Source organism: Neomonachus schauinslandi, chromosome 11, assembly GCF_002201575.2.
Source record: "Neomonachus schauinslandi chromosome 11, ASM220157v2, whole genome shotgun sequence".
In the NCBI taxonomy this organism is placed as follows: Eukaryota; Metazoa; Chordata; class Mammalia; order Carnivora; family Phocidae; genus Neomonachus; species Neomonachus schauinslandi.
This window is the reverse complement of record NC_058413.1, coordinates 53,988-68,449: the sequence shown is the minus strand read 5'-3', so window position 1 is coordinate 68,449 and position 14,462 is coordinate 53,988. Positions and strand designations below refer to the sequence as shown.

The 14,462-nt window shown below is 46.9% G+C and overlaps 1 protein-coding gene across 1 annotated transcript; it reads right to left on the bottom strand.

The window, feature by feature from the left end:
* Nucleotides 1-1,291: 1,291 nt before the first annotated feature.
* Nucleotides 1,292-14,388, bottom strand: PSMD13 (proteasome 26S subunit, non-ATPase 13). Its single transcript, XM_021692213.1, has 13 exons — nt 14,226-14,388; nt 13,018-13,096; nt 9,384-9,418; nt 9,243-9,298; nt 8,960-9,003; nt 8,690-8,776; nt 6,389-6,560; nt 5,120-5,199; nt 4,915-5,040; nt 3,267-3,329; nt 2,572-2,652; nt 2,291-2,407; nt 1,292-1,754 (listed from the first exon to the last, which is right to left on the bottom strand). Exons 1-13 carry the CDS (start codon nt 14,318-14,320, stop codon nt 1,659-1,661), a joined length of 1,131 nt encoding a protein of 376 aa, XP_021547888.1. The 5' UTR covers nt 14,321-14,388; the 3' UTR covers nt 1,292-1,658.
* Nucleotides 14,389-14,462: the final 74 nt, after the last annotated feature.

Here is a 14,462-nt window from a genome sequence, read left to right as displayed (position 1 = left end):
AAGATCTGAAACCAGCCTAGGGGCCCAGTTCTGGGCAACGCTGCTCTGAATCCGCTGGAAGGCCAAGTCAAGAGGAAGAATTGGTTTCTGACCCGGAATTGGACTCTGTTTTAGGGAACAGGGAGGGATGATTGGGCCTGGGCTCTGTTTCAGGAGGAATCCGAGTATAGCTGGTTCTTTGGAACCTGGCTCCAGGTGAGATGGCCTTCGTGTGCTTGTGTGTGCGTGCACATAAATGCACACGCAGCATGGGGAGTCCTATTTCCTCCGGCCAGGCTTCTGAGCAGGACCGCCATTTAGGGAAAAGGCCCTGCCCTTGTTTGTGGGACCCGAATCTCAGCTGTCTCTTCTGTCCTGCACAGCACCTGACACACACGTCTGCCAGTATCCGGAAGGGAGGGCACATGTTGCGTCTGGTCAGGAGTTCAAGGTCGAGGGACACATGGCCTGGCCAGGCAGGCTCTTGGGGGAGGAGGGGGCTATGATAAGAGGTCCTGCTCCACAGAGACTGGGGCCCAGGGCTGCTAGTCTGGGTCTCTGCAGAGGCTGTCCACACTGATGATTACAGTAGTCCTTGCTCGTGCATTGCAGGCTTTCTCCACCTGACAAAAAAGAAGTCTGGGGCTGGGCTGAGGGTCCCACAAGAGCAGAGGGGGCAGGGCAGGATGTCTCTAACTCTGGACGGCTGCTCTGGTTAGAAGGCATCCCATGCCGCAGGGACAGGGGACAGAGGGGCAGATAGACAGCCTTCCTCAGTGAGCCAGGAATGACCTGGTGATGGTCTGGTGGACTCACATGTGCTTTCCTCAACCCAGGAGCAAGCCATTGGGCTCTCTGTGATGTTCCTCAGCTTCCTGATTCCTGCGGGCTGGGTCTTAGCCCACGTGGACAGCTACAAGAGAAGCTCTGCAGCATGAAGGCTCTGTAGCTTGGGCTCGGGCACAGGGCCAACGGTCCCATTAAACCCCTCCCTCCACCCAGTGTTCACTTGGTGGCTGTCATTTGTGTATGAGCACCCCCTCCCTGGACACTCAGCACTGGGCTGAGGGCTGCTGGCTGGGGCGCTGGGGCACCGGGGCCCCAGAAGCCCCTGGCTGGGTGGTAGTGGGTGGACACCATGTCTGAGCCACAAGATGTGCCCTGTATGTGCAGGGCTGCCCTTTTCCCAGGGTAGGAAAGGAGGGCTGAGGCCAAACCCCCACCAAGCCCTACCTCCCATCTCCTGCTTTCTAATCTCTTAGGCCCAGGCTTGACCTGGAAGCTAAGATTAAGGAAACAGAACCACAAAAAGGACAAAACAAAGGCGTTTATTATAGGAACATTCTCATATGACACCAGAGATGTTCACACAGGTGGATGTAATGGAGATGAGCCTCCAAGTGGTGTCCCCACACACTTCAGAGCTACTCCTTCTCATTCCTCAGGGCACATGCATACTCTTGCCCGCCTCGTCACCGGAGACCCGCGACCCCTCCCCACTGTGGGCTACGGGAGAAACCCACAAAGGAGGCTTCTCTCTGCGGCCAGGCCCCCTATCAGTGATAGTCCTGTTTTCACAGCAGGAAGAACAGTCCCCACTCCACAAACAGAATCCCACCCCCCATCCCCAATTAAATGCAGATCTTCTCAGCTGCCACAAATGGGTGAGGTGGGGGGCACTAGGTGAGGATATCGTGGGCCTGGTGCTCCACCAGCATCTCCATGCTCCTCACATCGGTGCACCAGAATTCCAGGCGGTCCTTCATCCCCTTGATCTGAGGCAAACCAGGACCACACGGGTGTTAGGACACTTGGGAATCCCAGGCGTACATCTCCAGCTAATTCGTTAGGGCAGCACTAATAAAAAGGACACCAGAGCTGGGGGAGTGGGCTGTGTGAGAGGGGATCATCCCAGTCAATTCTTATCGCAAGGACATTTAAAAAAACTTGCATGAAAGAAAACAGGTAAGAATAGAGGAAATCCACAGGATTAAATTTCCAGCAAATATGGACAAGATGGATCTGAGCTCAAACCACAGAACTAGGAACATATTTGATCAGAGTACCAATTTTAAGATTAAAAGGCATCATCAGCACAACCAGCACTGTAATTATGATAAGCTTTTAAATGCAGGGTTCAAACCCCAGGCCTAAATTAGGTTCTTTGAAAAACCCTTAGTCCCCACAGCAATAATATATTCTCTGAAATCTCTCGTCAATACTGCTTTCTTCCTAAATGGCATCCATCCAAGCGAAACTAAGACAGCACAGATACCATCCGAACCACCCACAGAAGTGAACTATGTGTTACCTGCTGCAGATCCAACACTCGGGGCTGCACCCAGGTCATGTGAACCCGCTTATCCACCTCATCAATGCTGCCTTTCACCAGACCCACCGAGAGCGCCTTCATCACCAGCAACTCCACCTGCTCAAAGAGGGGCTGATGTGAGTCACCCGAAGGCCCTAAAGTGTGGGGGAATGAGACAGTGTCTTCTGTGGTTTGGAGTCTGGGGAGCAATGCTTATAGGAGCTCCGACCCCTCTGGGTGGCAGCTTTACCACTGGACCGTCCTGAGTCCAACAACTGTACCTCGTTCACAGTGATTTTAGCACTCTTGGCAATCTCTTCAAAAGTGAGTTGTCTGTGATTGGCAGGTCGTGTGAAAGTCATCTGAAAAAGAATTTTTTGTCAACTACTTTTCCAAATAAAAATTGTCGGAGAACGAACTGATAAGGATGTTTTTGTCAATTCTTGCTCTGAAAATACAGATCTTATTACTATCCCACATACTAAACTTTTCCTTAACATTAGCCATGTATCTTATTAGGAACAAGCTTCCCATGCTCAGATACTAAGGTGAAATAAGCTTCACAGCAGTTGTTGGCAATGGTCAGTATTCATGCCCCGAGCAAGTGCTTGAGGCTGCTGTGTGCCAGGGCTGTCCTTGAGCTGGGAACAGCGTGGTGGCCCAGAAATGTAAGGTCCATTTCCTCAAGAAGCTTAAATTCTAGTCGGGAAACACAGAAGAGCATGTCAAATGGCACATATAATGAGGTGGCAGCTACTTTAGCTCAGACTGGCAGGGAATACCTCTCTGAGGAGGCATTATCTAAGATGAGACTCAAATACAAACTTAAAAAAGCCAATGGTGGCAGAAGAAAAAGGAAGGTAGTGGAGAGGGGGTGTAGCCAAAATATCCCTACAGGAGGCTTGGAGAGTTTGCAGGACCCCGTGGGCTCACCTGCAGGGTCTGAAATCAGAGTGGTTCCTGGGTGCTTGCTTACCTCCATGAGGCACAACAACTGAATTTTCCTCAGAAGCTGGGCTTCGTTGGCTGCTAAATCAGGCTGAAAAGTAGAAAGATATCAGTTACCTAACCCAGGCTTTGAAATTCTTTCTACAACAGATCGAACGAAAAGAAACTTGGCACATCCAAACACCTTACACTGTAGGGTCACGGAGGCTCACTTTTCTTAGGACACCATTAACTGGTGCATCCCCAAAAGGCTATGCTCCCACATAAGGCATTTACCAGGTAAGATGCCTACTAATGCCGCAGACACCAGGGGTAGGACCCAGGTGCAGGCGTTTCAAGGAGACTTTTGGCACAAAGAAAGGCAAGGAAGGACCCGTCCTGTGCCTGAGCAGGTCCAAGTGCACTGCCTGCTTGCTCAGCTCCATGTTAAGTGGGGCCTCCGAGGAACACATTCCTTAAGTTCCAGGGAGCTGTTCTGAACTGGAAGAGCAAGTCATTAACTTGTGATGAAACCAGCAGTGTCGTGAGAACCAGAACATGCCCTTCTGCATGACCTGCACAGTCGCCTGGCAGGTAGGTCACGGGTCACTGCTGAGCAGAGACAAGAAGGGAGAATGGGTTCCCTGATTCAAACATTTAGGAACTCACACCCCAACACAGGCAGTCCCCCCAGGGACATTTCTGCCACAGGTATGGGACAGGTCAAACTCTTCACCAAGAGCCCACTCCCCCCAAATGGGCTCTCGCTGCTTAGACAGATACCGCAGGCAAGGCACCTCTGATGTTCTTTCTTTCCTTAAGTTTCTACAGCTAGCCATCTTTCTTTCCAAGTGGCACATTTGTTTCTTTCAGAGATCAACACACTGACTATAGTTAGGGTTGGCTGGTCTTGTTTTCTGCCTCTTCACAGCCCATTTACATCTACTCGGCTCCATTATGTGTGAATTCTACAAGTTTATTTTGAAAAGTACAAAAACAATAATTCCTATCACTATGAACAATTTAGTAATATTTGCTTCTAATAATTTCATTTAAAAAATAAACTTACTATGAAAGCTCAGGTCCGTGTTAATACCTCTTCTCCCTAATTCACACCTCCCAGAGGCTCCTCTCCTAGCCCAGGGCCCTCTCCCCTGCTGACCCCTTTCCCTCTACACTGACCATCCCCCACCCCGCCGCCCCGCACTGACCACTCCCTTCCTGTACAGACTGTCCTGCCTTCCCGAATCCCAGGCTCTCCCTGGCTCTCATCACTCACTCACTCTGGCCTCACAGACCCTATTTCAGTTCAGCAACATGCTAAAAGCTTCATTTCCTCTGTTGAATATACTCTTCTCATATTCTTCACTTGGTTAAATTCTACTCACACCTAAGAGCAGACACAGAGCATTACTCCTTTGGGGTCCTCTGACCCCGTCACCCAGATGACACTCCCCTATCGTATTCTGTTAGTAGCACTGAGCACTATCATAGTAACTGAGTTACTACTATAACTAGCCACTTAACCACCTGCTCTATGAGAGCAAGACTGGCCTGTCTTTATCTCCTGTCTCCCCAGTGCCTGGGGTGTAGAGGGAAGGTGCACAGAAAACATCTGTTAAGTCAATGAATGGACGCAGGATGACGGAGAGCCAGGGGCACTGTAGGAGCGCTCAGCCGTCCTTCCCATGACTGACCTGCTGGCCCCAGGCGGTCTTCAGCGTCTGGAATCTCTCTACGTTGCCACTGTTAAAGGCATAAAGGGTGTCAATCAGCCACTGCCGGTCGGTGCTCCTCAGTGATTCCAGCACGGGGTGCATGAGCTGCGAGGAGGAGATGGTTAGCTGGCAAAAAAAATCAGCCTCCCCCTTGTACAGAAATCTGTGCCCAGGGTGCACTTACGAGTTCTCCAAAGTTAAAAACTCCCTCGCCAAGAAGTCCGGCTAGTCCCAGCGTGAACGCTCTCTCCTGCTGCTCAGACACTGCGGCAACAACATACCTCCAGTGACCACCCCAGTTACGAGAATCAGTCCTGTCTGCCTTCAAAAATCCCCCCAAAGTGAAGAAACCACTCCCTGTAATGGTTATATCACAAAGCCTTAACGCGTTTCTTTTTTTTTTACTTTTTACCTTTCCAATTTTTATTTTATGTATTTTGTTTTTTAGAGAGGGAAGGTGGGGAGGGACAGAGGGGGAGAGAGAATCTCAAGCAGGCCCCATGTCCAGCGCGGAGCCCGACGTGGGGCTCGGTCCCCTGACCGAGGTCATGACCTGAGCCAAAACCCAGCGTCGGATGCTTAACCGACTGAGCCACCCGGGCGCCCCATCAGTCCTCTCTTTTACAGTACTGGATCCACTCAAATTATACCTGGAACCACACATACAGGTTTTGTGGGAAACACATTCATTCGTTTACTTACTTCTACCTCAATACATGACTGTATTTCTATTTTCTATTTCTATTTAAGTAGTTAATCTACTTCCTGGAAGCATTACCTCTTCTTTCTCTTAAAGTCAACTCATCAAGCCTCTTTTCAGAATAGAGTGAACCTACTTCCTGTTCCCATACAACAATTCCCCACTCTCCTGACCGCGTTACTTGCTTTTTCCAGTATGTTTTTCTTGAGATGCAGGAATTAAAACTGCACTACCATTTTTAGGAGTTGCTGGTCTCCACAGCTTCAACAGTGTACTGTGAGAAACATCTAAAATGGGTTCATATTTCTAAACACCCTCCTTGCACTTTCCCCAAAACTATCATTCATTTTTCTTTCCATTCCTCAGATACTTGAAAGATTTTTCTAAGGTATTCCCCTGGGTCTTGTTCAGTTCCCGGCACAAGATTCTCAGGTGCAGGGTTTCACCATGCCCTTCATGCTGCAGGGGCCAAGACGCTGACGTTGCGGTGCTTCTCACAAAGGCCTCTGATTCAGAGAACAGGAAAGACTGGAGAAGGAACAGCGAAGGACTACAGGGCGCGGCCTCGTTTTCACTTGAGCTAAATGCTGAAGGCAGACCCGGGGAGAAACTGATGCTTACACGGCTCTTTCCACCCTCTACCACCTGGGCTTTCTTCAATGAGGGATGGATACACCAGAGTAACTTCTGAGACCTGCTACCATGCCTCAAGAGCGTGCTCCTTCGACATGGACTTTAATGGCTCCATGTTACCTGGCAGATCCTTGATGTCGACACAGCCCAGAAACCGCAGGGCATCTTTGTAGTAGGCCGCGTGGTTTCCGACTGTTTGATAGTATTTACTGGAGAGGTCGTAGAAACGACTGTGAACTGATGTCACACCAGGGAGGTTGTTGAGCATCTCTTCAACATCTTCAATTGTTTCCTACATGCAGGAAGCAAGATCGCCCTTTTTTTTAACTTAAAGCACTTTTAAGGAAATATATGACACAAAGACTGATAGACAGGACTATGTTAAAATGGAAAACTTCAGTTCATCCAAGACACACACAAAAAAGAACAAAAACAAGCTACAGACTGGGCAAACGCATTTACTGCACATGTAACCCACCAGGGAGTATGACCAACACTGTATAGAGAACTCTTTTTTTTTTCCCCCAAAGATTTTATTTATTTATTTATCTGACAGTGAGAGAGACAGTGAGAGCAGGAAGACAAGCAGGGGGAGTGGGAGAGGGAGAAGCAGGCTTCCCACCGAGCAGGGAGCCCGATGTGGGGCTTGATCCCAGGACCCTGGGACCATGACCTCAGCCGAAGGCAGATGCTTAACGACTTAGCCACCCAGGCACCCCTATATAAAGAACTCTTACAAATCAATAGGAGGAAAGCAACACAGAAAAAAATGGGCAAAAGGAAAGATATTAACAGGCAATTTACAGAAGTGGAGACATGAATGGAGTGGTCAATAAACCCCCAATGAGATGGCATTTCATCTCCACCAGACTGGCAAGAATTAAATAGTCTGAAAATACCAAGTATTGAAGACACGAGCTTTGGAAGTGTTTGTATGGTGCTAGGGGAGCGTGAGCCATCCTGGAGAAAGGTTTGACCACATCTGGTAAAGGCGTAGAGCATACACCCTATACCTGTAGCCTCACCTCCAAGCACATGTGCTGGTGAGATTCTGCCCACATACACAAGGAACCAGGCACAGAAACAATGATAACTAATAGCACTGTTCGTAATAGGAAAAAGTCCTGAATCCCTTCAAGAGGAGACTGATGCATAGGCTATGAAACAGTTGTAACAGTAAAATACCAAATAACACTAAGAATGAATGGTCACAGGTACCTACATGATGACTCTCAGGCCTCACACCGAGCCAGTAACTTAAAACAATACTACATTATCACTTAGACTTACACATCCCTATCTAGTGAGCATCAGGAACCACACAAGCACGAGGAACACCAAACACACGCACGGGAGCACTGCTGGTGCACGAATGTGCTCTGAGGGCCCAGCAGCTCCAACTGTGCAGTGCCGCCTCATTCCTAAGCCAGGTGGGGTACGTGGATACCCATGACAGAATTCTTTATGGTGTTTTATGGCTTTCAATATGTCTTAAATATTCCAAAGCAAAATGTAGTTAAGTATGCATGCAGGATAAGACTGGGAAGCAACAAGAAATAAGAAATGTTATTTTAGGGCAATGAGAACATCAGCACTTACCCTAGTATTTTCTTAAATATTATGGTTACCAAAAAACCCAAACCCAAACCCAAAACAAACACAGGTAGTCTCTGGTTCAGCAAGGTGGACTGCCCACATAAGTTGGTCTTACTGCCACCCATACCCACATCTGTCCCCCAAATTACACTGAAATGGAAATAAGAAAGAGACAGGAAACTTCAATAAGGATTAGGAGGCAGAGAGGGTGGAGGAGCAGCCTGTGACCTGTCATGGTGAGTGGGCTGACCCTGGTCAGTGAGGGCCCATGTGGACAGTCTGGGGCTGTCTGGAACCCTCCTGCTGACAGATGTGCTGTGCTTGCCCAGGGCAGTCCTCTTATATTAAAGGATAACAGGCCTCATAGCAGCAACTGACTCTCAGTGGTTTTGAAAACCAAAACCAAAACTTGCACGCACACACGCACGCATACACACAGAATGATGGGGCAAAGAAATGTCAGCAATGGGAGTGTGAGAGAGGATATATCAGAGTTCTCTGTGCTATGTTTGCAACTTTTCTATAATTGAAAATCACTTGAGGGCGCCTGGGTGGCTCAGTCGGTTGAGCGACTGCCTTCGGCTCAGGTCATGATCCTGGAGTCCCGGGATCGAGTCCCGCATCGGGCTTCCTGCTCGGCGGGGAGTCTGCTTCGTCCTCTGACCCTATCCCCTCTCAGGTGTTCTCTCTCTCTCAAATAAATAAATAAAATCTTTAAAAAAAAAAAAAGTCACTTGAAAGGGTAAACTGGAGAAATAGGATTTTCCCCCCATAACCCTAAACCACTTTGTAAACCAAAAACAAACCTGTACTATGCACGCTTACCTTTGTGACCTGTAGGTCCCCAATGTTTAATTTTAGAGCTCCAATCGCAGTTTTACACAGGATCACTGCCTCGTCGCTACTTTTCACCTACAGATGTCAGAAACAAGGGGACCTGAGAAGTGTGGGCAGGAGATGAACTAAACACCTGCACACTGGCTTCACTTACAGGATAAGAGACACGCTGGTCTCTACAAAGTGTGTACAGCAAGCGCAGACACAAAACCGTAAGTCACGCACATTCTAAAGATTTGGCTCAGACTTCGTATTTACCTTTTCGCGAGTCTTTTCCAGAAAAGTAAGAGCCACATTAGGATCTAGAAACGGCAGAAGAACAATGTCAGAAGAACCACCAACAGAGTATCTTTAGAGATTGGTTCCTACCAATCACAATACAGGTAGGATAATCTTTATGTTTAGATCATAAAATATAATAAAAACGTAACTTAGAATCTGGCATTTTCTATCAAAATGTAAAAGTTCAATTAACTTATATTTCAAAATCATTTTAATTACCATTTGGATCTGCTCCTTTATGACACAAAATGAGACTCACCAGTCATCTGTCTAACTACATGAAGAATGATTTCTACCAGGGACAAAGGATTCACCCTGAAATAAAAACCACCGGTCTTTGAGTGTCATTAAGCATCTATGTTTTCATGTTCAAAGTAAAAAACTGACAAAGGTGTTTTACCTGTGTTCAAATTCACTGATGAAGTTTTCATAAAGCTGTGGAACCAAAACACGTAGAGTAATTACAGGATGTCTTTCAATCTGCAAAATTAAACGTGACCGCAATGCCCACCACAAAGCAGGCACTGCAGAAATACTGGCGGAATGACACGAGACCCATATTAGGGTTTATTAATCACCAATGGATTACTGAAGGAAGCTATGGTTTTCTTCCTGGGAATTAGATCCCTGACCTATAAGAATCTCCTAGAGACCAATTCCTATATTTTCTCCAAAGTATTTTAGGTAAAACAGACTATCAGTTTGAAAGATTCACTAACCTTCAGATTTTAGAGGGTTGCAGCCTACACTACCAAATTTATTAGCCATCCAGCAAACACTTCAGTACGTACGCAGGCTCTTTGCTAGGTACTACAGACACAGAATGTATAAAATAAAAGTTGGGCTTTCAAGGGTTCCTGGCCTAGTAGAGCAGACTTGTAAACAAGTAAGTAACAATACTGTGAGTTTACAGCGAGGAATAAAAACACATGGCTGGATCAGCCAAAAGGAGAGGTTCCATAAAAGATTATTCCAGAAATGGTGATAATTGAGTTTTAAGTAAGGAAGAACGTTAGAGAGCTGGACAAATTTGGTATGCGAGAGGAGGTATGGAGTTGGGAGAACATTCCAGACACGAACAAACATGTGCAAAAGCACTGAAGAAACACTGCACTGTGTTTTAGGAGCATTTCTGAAGGACACAGACAGTGGGAGGCACTGGCGCTTGACCTTGTCCTGAGGGCAAACCAGAGCCAGTGGAAACACATGGTCACACTTCTACTTTATAAGCATGACTGGGGGCAGGAAGGATAGAGAGGGAACAGAGGGAGGGACAGAGACCAGCTGAGGCTACTAGTCAAGACAGGAGAGTGAGGGTAGACAAAGGGTCTGAGAGGTTCCCTGGTCACAGGAAAGGAAAGGGGAACTGACAATGACCTCTGAGCTTATCGCCGGTAACTGGGCAAAGTGGGGAGAGTGAGCATCCAGATGAGCTTATCGCTGGGTAACTGGGCAAAGTGGGGAGAGGGAGCATCCAGATGAGCTTATCGCTGGGTAAATGGGCAAAGTGGGGAGAGGGAGCATCAAGATGGGGTCAACTTGGATAAGGAGAGTCTGCGATTCCTCTGGGATGTGAAGACAAAAGATGGAAATGTCCCTGTGAAAGAAAATGTGGTGCATATGCACACAGAGTGTAGGATATTATTCAGCCATAAAAAGAAGGAAATCCTGGGGCGCCTGGGTGGCTCAGTCAGTTAAGCGTCTGCCTTCGGCTCAGGTCATGATCCCAGGGTCCTGGGATCGAGCCCTGCATCGGGCTTCCTGTTCAGTGGGAAGCCTGCTTCTCCCTTTCCCACTCCCCCTGCTTGTGTTCCCTCTCTCACTGTCTCTCTCTCTGTCAAGTAAATTTTAAAAATCTTAAAAAAAAAAAAAAAAAAAAAAAAAGAAGGAAATCCTGCCATTTGTGACAACACGGATGAAACCGGAGGGCGTTTTGCTTAGTGAAATAAGTTAGACAAAGAAAGACAAATACTGTATGACTCACTTCTACGTGAAACCTAAAAAAACTGAACTCACAGATAACAGATTGGTGGTTGCCAGAGGCAGGGGGTGAGGGGTGCAAGAAATGGCTGAAGGTGGTCGAAAGGTACAAATGTCCAGTCATAAGATAATTAAGTCCTGGAAACAGAATGTACAGCACAGTGATTATAGTTAACAATACTGTGCTGTATATTTGAAAGTTACTAAGAGAGTAGATCATAAAAGTTGTCATCACGAGAAGAAAAAAAGCATAATCGTGAGATGGATGTTAACTAGACTTACTGTGATCAATTTGCACGTATACATATACCAAATCATTACATTGTACACCTTAAACTAATACAGTATTATACGTCAATTATTTCTCAGTAAAACTGGGGGGAGGGTACAGCAGCCAGTTAGTTATTTAAATCTGGCATCCAGCATGGGGGGCCTGGGTGGCTCAGTCGGTTAGGCGTCTGCCTTTGGCTGAGGTCCCGATCCCAGGGTCCTAGGATTGAACCCTGCATCGGACTCCCTGCTCAGTGGGGAGTCTGCTTCTCCCTCTGCCTGCCACTCCCCCTGCTTGTGCTCCCTCTCTCTCTGTCAAATACATAAATAAAATCTTTAAGAAAGATAAATCTGGCACCTAGCAGAGAGCAATCTAAATAAAATGGCTTTTTCATTACAAAGGACTATTTCAAAGATATCTTCTTCATTAAGAGGGTATTCTAACTTTTCTGATATCCATTACAATTTATGTAAAAACCCCTCCAAAGAAAAAGAAACTCAAAATCACTACTGGTCACTGCAGATTCATGAACACTATGTATCTGAAAGTTCTGTGGGCTGAGTCCCAACAATTTTTAAAGGTTTGCTTGCCCACTGAAACAGTAAACGCCAGTCTGCTGACCTAAATGTTATGTTACATGGGGTTGAGGTAATATTTTGCTCTGTGTAGAAAGTGATTTAAAGACAAGAGAGCAAAGGATAGAGATGAATAAGCATGAATTATTCATCGCTATGATATAGAACCTTAGGGAACAAATATGAAGATAGCTCTAATTTATCATTTTTCCACATAATCCAGAAGACAGAATGCCCAGCAAAATCTTTAGGTGTACAGATGAATACAAGTTCCTTTGAAGTAGTGAAATGTCAAACTGGTGGGTATAAAACACAAGAAAATCTTAGGGTCCCAGGTGGTGGGGTAATAAGGTGATAAGCTTCACTGTGAGCACATATAAAGTAATGTATCCAGGGCAAGTAACTCAAGCTATCAAGAACTAGTTTTTGTTCCAGTGCAGGTATATATCTCCGATTCATTCAGAATCTGAGAGAGAAAGGCATCAAAGATGTCAAGAAAGATTTTAAAAAGGAAGCTACCAGTGAACAAATTGGTGGGGGTTTGCTAGGGAGTGCAGGGAAGGCTGGGGCAGAGAATGTTCTTTTTCCCCGTTAACAAAAATTCTGAAAGTGCTCTACCACAGAGGATTTCTCCCTCCAAACCTCCCCACCTCCAAGTGAAGCACAAAAGAGGCCCTATCTTCCACACTACCCAAGAGAAAGCATTTGGGCAAGTAAGCAGAATCAGTGGGAGTGAAGGAAGAGTGGTGATGACGGTTATCTATAAGATTCCTCTGGTTACCTTCCATTATATCCTACCCCCACCCCCACTGATTTTGCATAACAGTTTCCAAAAGTACAGTACTGAAAAAAAAAGTCTATGAACAATAAGATACAGGGCATCCTATGCTATAAGACAGGATTTTAGGCAGGGATTTCAGAAGAAGCCAGACTGTATTTGAAGCTTCTTCTACCACCTATCAGCTGTGATCCACGGCAAGTTACTCAATCTCTTGGTGTTAACTTCTACATCAAATGAATAGGATAACAGTAGTGCTTATCTCCCAATGTTGCTGTAAAGAGTAAATGAGTAAATATACAAAACCCTCAGAACAGTACCTGACATACTGACTGCTGAGTAGGTATAGTGTATTAGTAAAAAGCCCACCTATCAATTTTAAAAGTTATTTATATTTATATAATCTGACCTAGCATGGCAAATCATTTACCTTAATGAGGCCATCTCCTTGGGCAAAGCATGGGTCCTGCACAAAATCAAGCACCTGGAGTGTCAGTTGATGCCACAACCTGAAAAACATAAGGCCCTTAAGACCTATAAACTAATATCCAGTCACAGACACCTCCAGCCTCGGTGGTCCTATCAAATAACAAATAGTAGCCAGTTCCTACTGTGTAACAGGAAGAAAGCTAAAGCAGACGCCAATAAACCTGAGCTCTTTCCTGGCTCTGCTGGTCAACGGTATGCCACCCTGGAGAACATCTTTTTAGAGTACCTCAAGAGTTACTGTGAGGTCTGACTGAAACCAAGAATTTGGAATCACCCATATCTAAGTTGAAATCCTGGCTGGCTCTTCTACTTATTAGCTGATTATCTCAGGGAAGGAGCTTAAAGTGAGCTTGTTTCCTCCACTGTATATGGGACAAATGAAGGATTAAAGGGGCAAAAGAATAAACCCTCTAGAAAAATGACAGTACATTTGAAACCAAAGTCTAATTTTTAAGAATGCAAATAAAAACGCTAATAGCAGAAGGCTGCTGAACATCATCCAAAAATGTATTCATTTTCTGTGTAAAAGGCACAATGCTGAACGCTAGGGTTGTTAACAGGGAAGTTATTACTAGAGGTGTACTTTCCTATGGAACAATGCTAGCAACTTATTGTATTCATTTAAAAAGAGGTTGGTGCTTAGCAACAGACAATCAACAGGGGAAAAAACAGAACTGCACTCGGTTCTGCTTTATCCGCTCCAGACCGCTGAGAAGGATGGCGCAGATACAGCCCCACGATACCAAGGCTAAGACACCAGAATCTGCTATTCAAAAATGCATGGCAGCCGGACCTCAGAAAGGGTGTTTGCTCGTTTGACTGGAATCAAGAGCGAACATCCTTTAAAGCCCTGAACCCTTTTCGTAATACCAGGGGAAGGGGAATTCAGAACCTCAGTCACAGCCCCTCGGTCAGGATGGCAGTTAACCCTAGGCCCCCAAACTCTGCCTGTGGCTCTGCTCCTCAGTCCCCGTGGGCTGTCACCCCCTCTCCCTTCTCGGCGCACCTCCCCGGCCTAGCCTGCTCCCGCTCTCCGCACGCGGGGCTGAGCACCCTCGGTCCATCACAGTCCCGCCCCTACCCCCGTCGCCCCCTCTCTGCCTCGCTCTCCCATCACTGGGGCCCGCGGCCCCTCGGCTGGGCGCTCACTTCTTCGTGTAGAGCTCCTCCAGACGGTGCCACACGGCGGCCTGGCCGGGCCCGGAGCTCTGGCTCTGCTGTAAGAAGCCAGGAACGTCCTTCATGACGGCAAGAAGACCCTGGGACAGCTGTAGTGTGGAGGTGTCAGTGCCGCGGGGATGGCCGCCGGAAATGCTCACTCACTTCCGGCGCCGCGTCGCGCGAGGCAGGCCGGGAGCGCCCCGGCGGCCGGCGGCGCCCGCTGGT

What these genes read in the sequence shown, in the direction of transcription:
- PSMD13 (XM_021692213.1), bottom strand. Translation starts at nt 14,320, where the DNA reads ATGAAGGACGTTCCTGGCTTCTTACAGCAGAGCCAGAGCTCCGGGCCC. An exon ending in GGGACCTACAGGTCACAAAG is followed by an intron (nt 6,561 to 8,689) that starts GTAAGCGTGCAT and finishes TCCTGCATGTAG; the next exon opens with GAAACAATTGAAGATGTTGA. An exon ending in GAGTGTTGGATCTGCAGCAG is followed by an intron (nt 1,755 to 2,290) that starts GTAACACATAGT and finishes GGTTTGCCTCAG; the next exon opens with ATCAAGGGGATGAAGGACCG.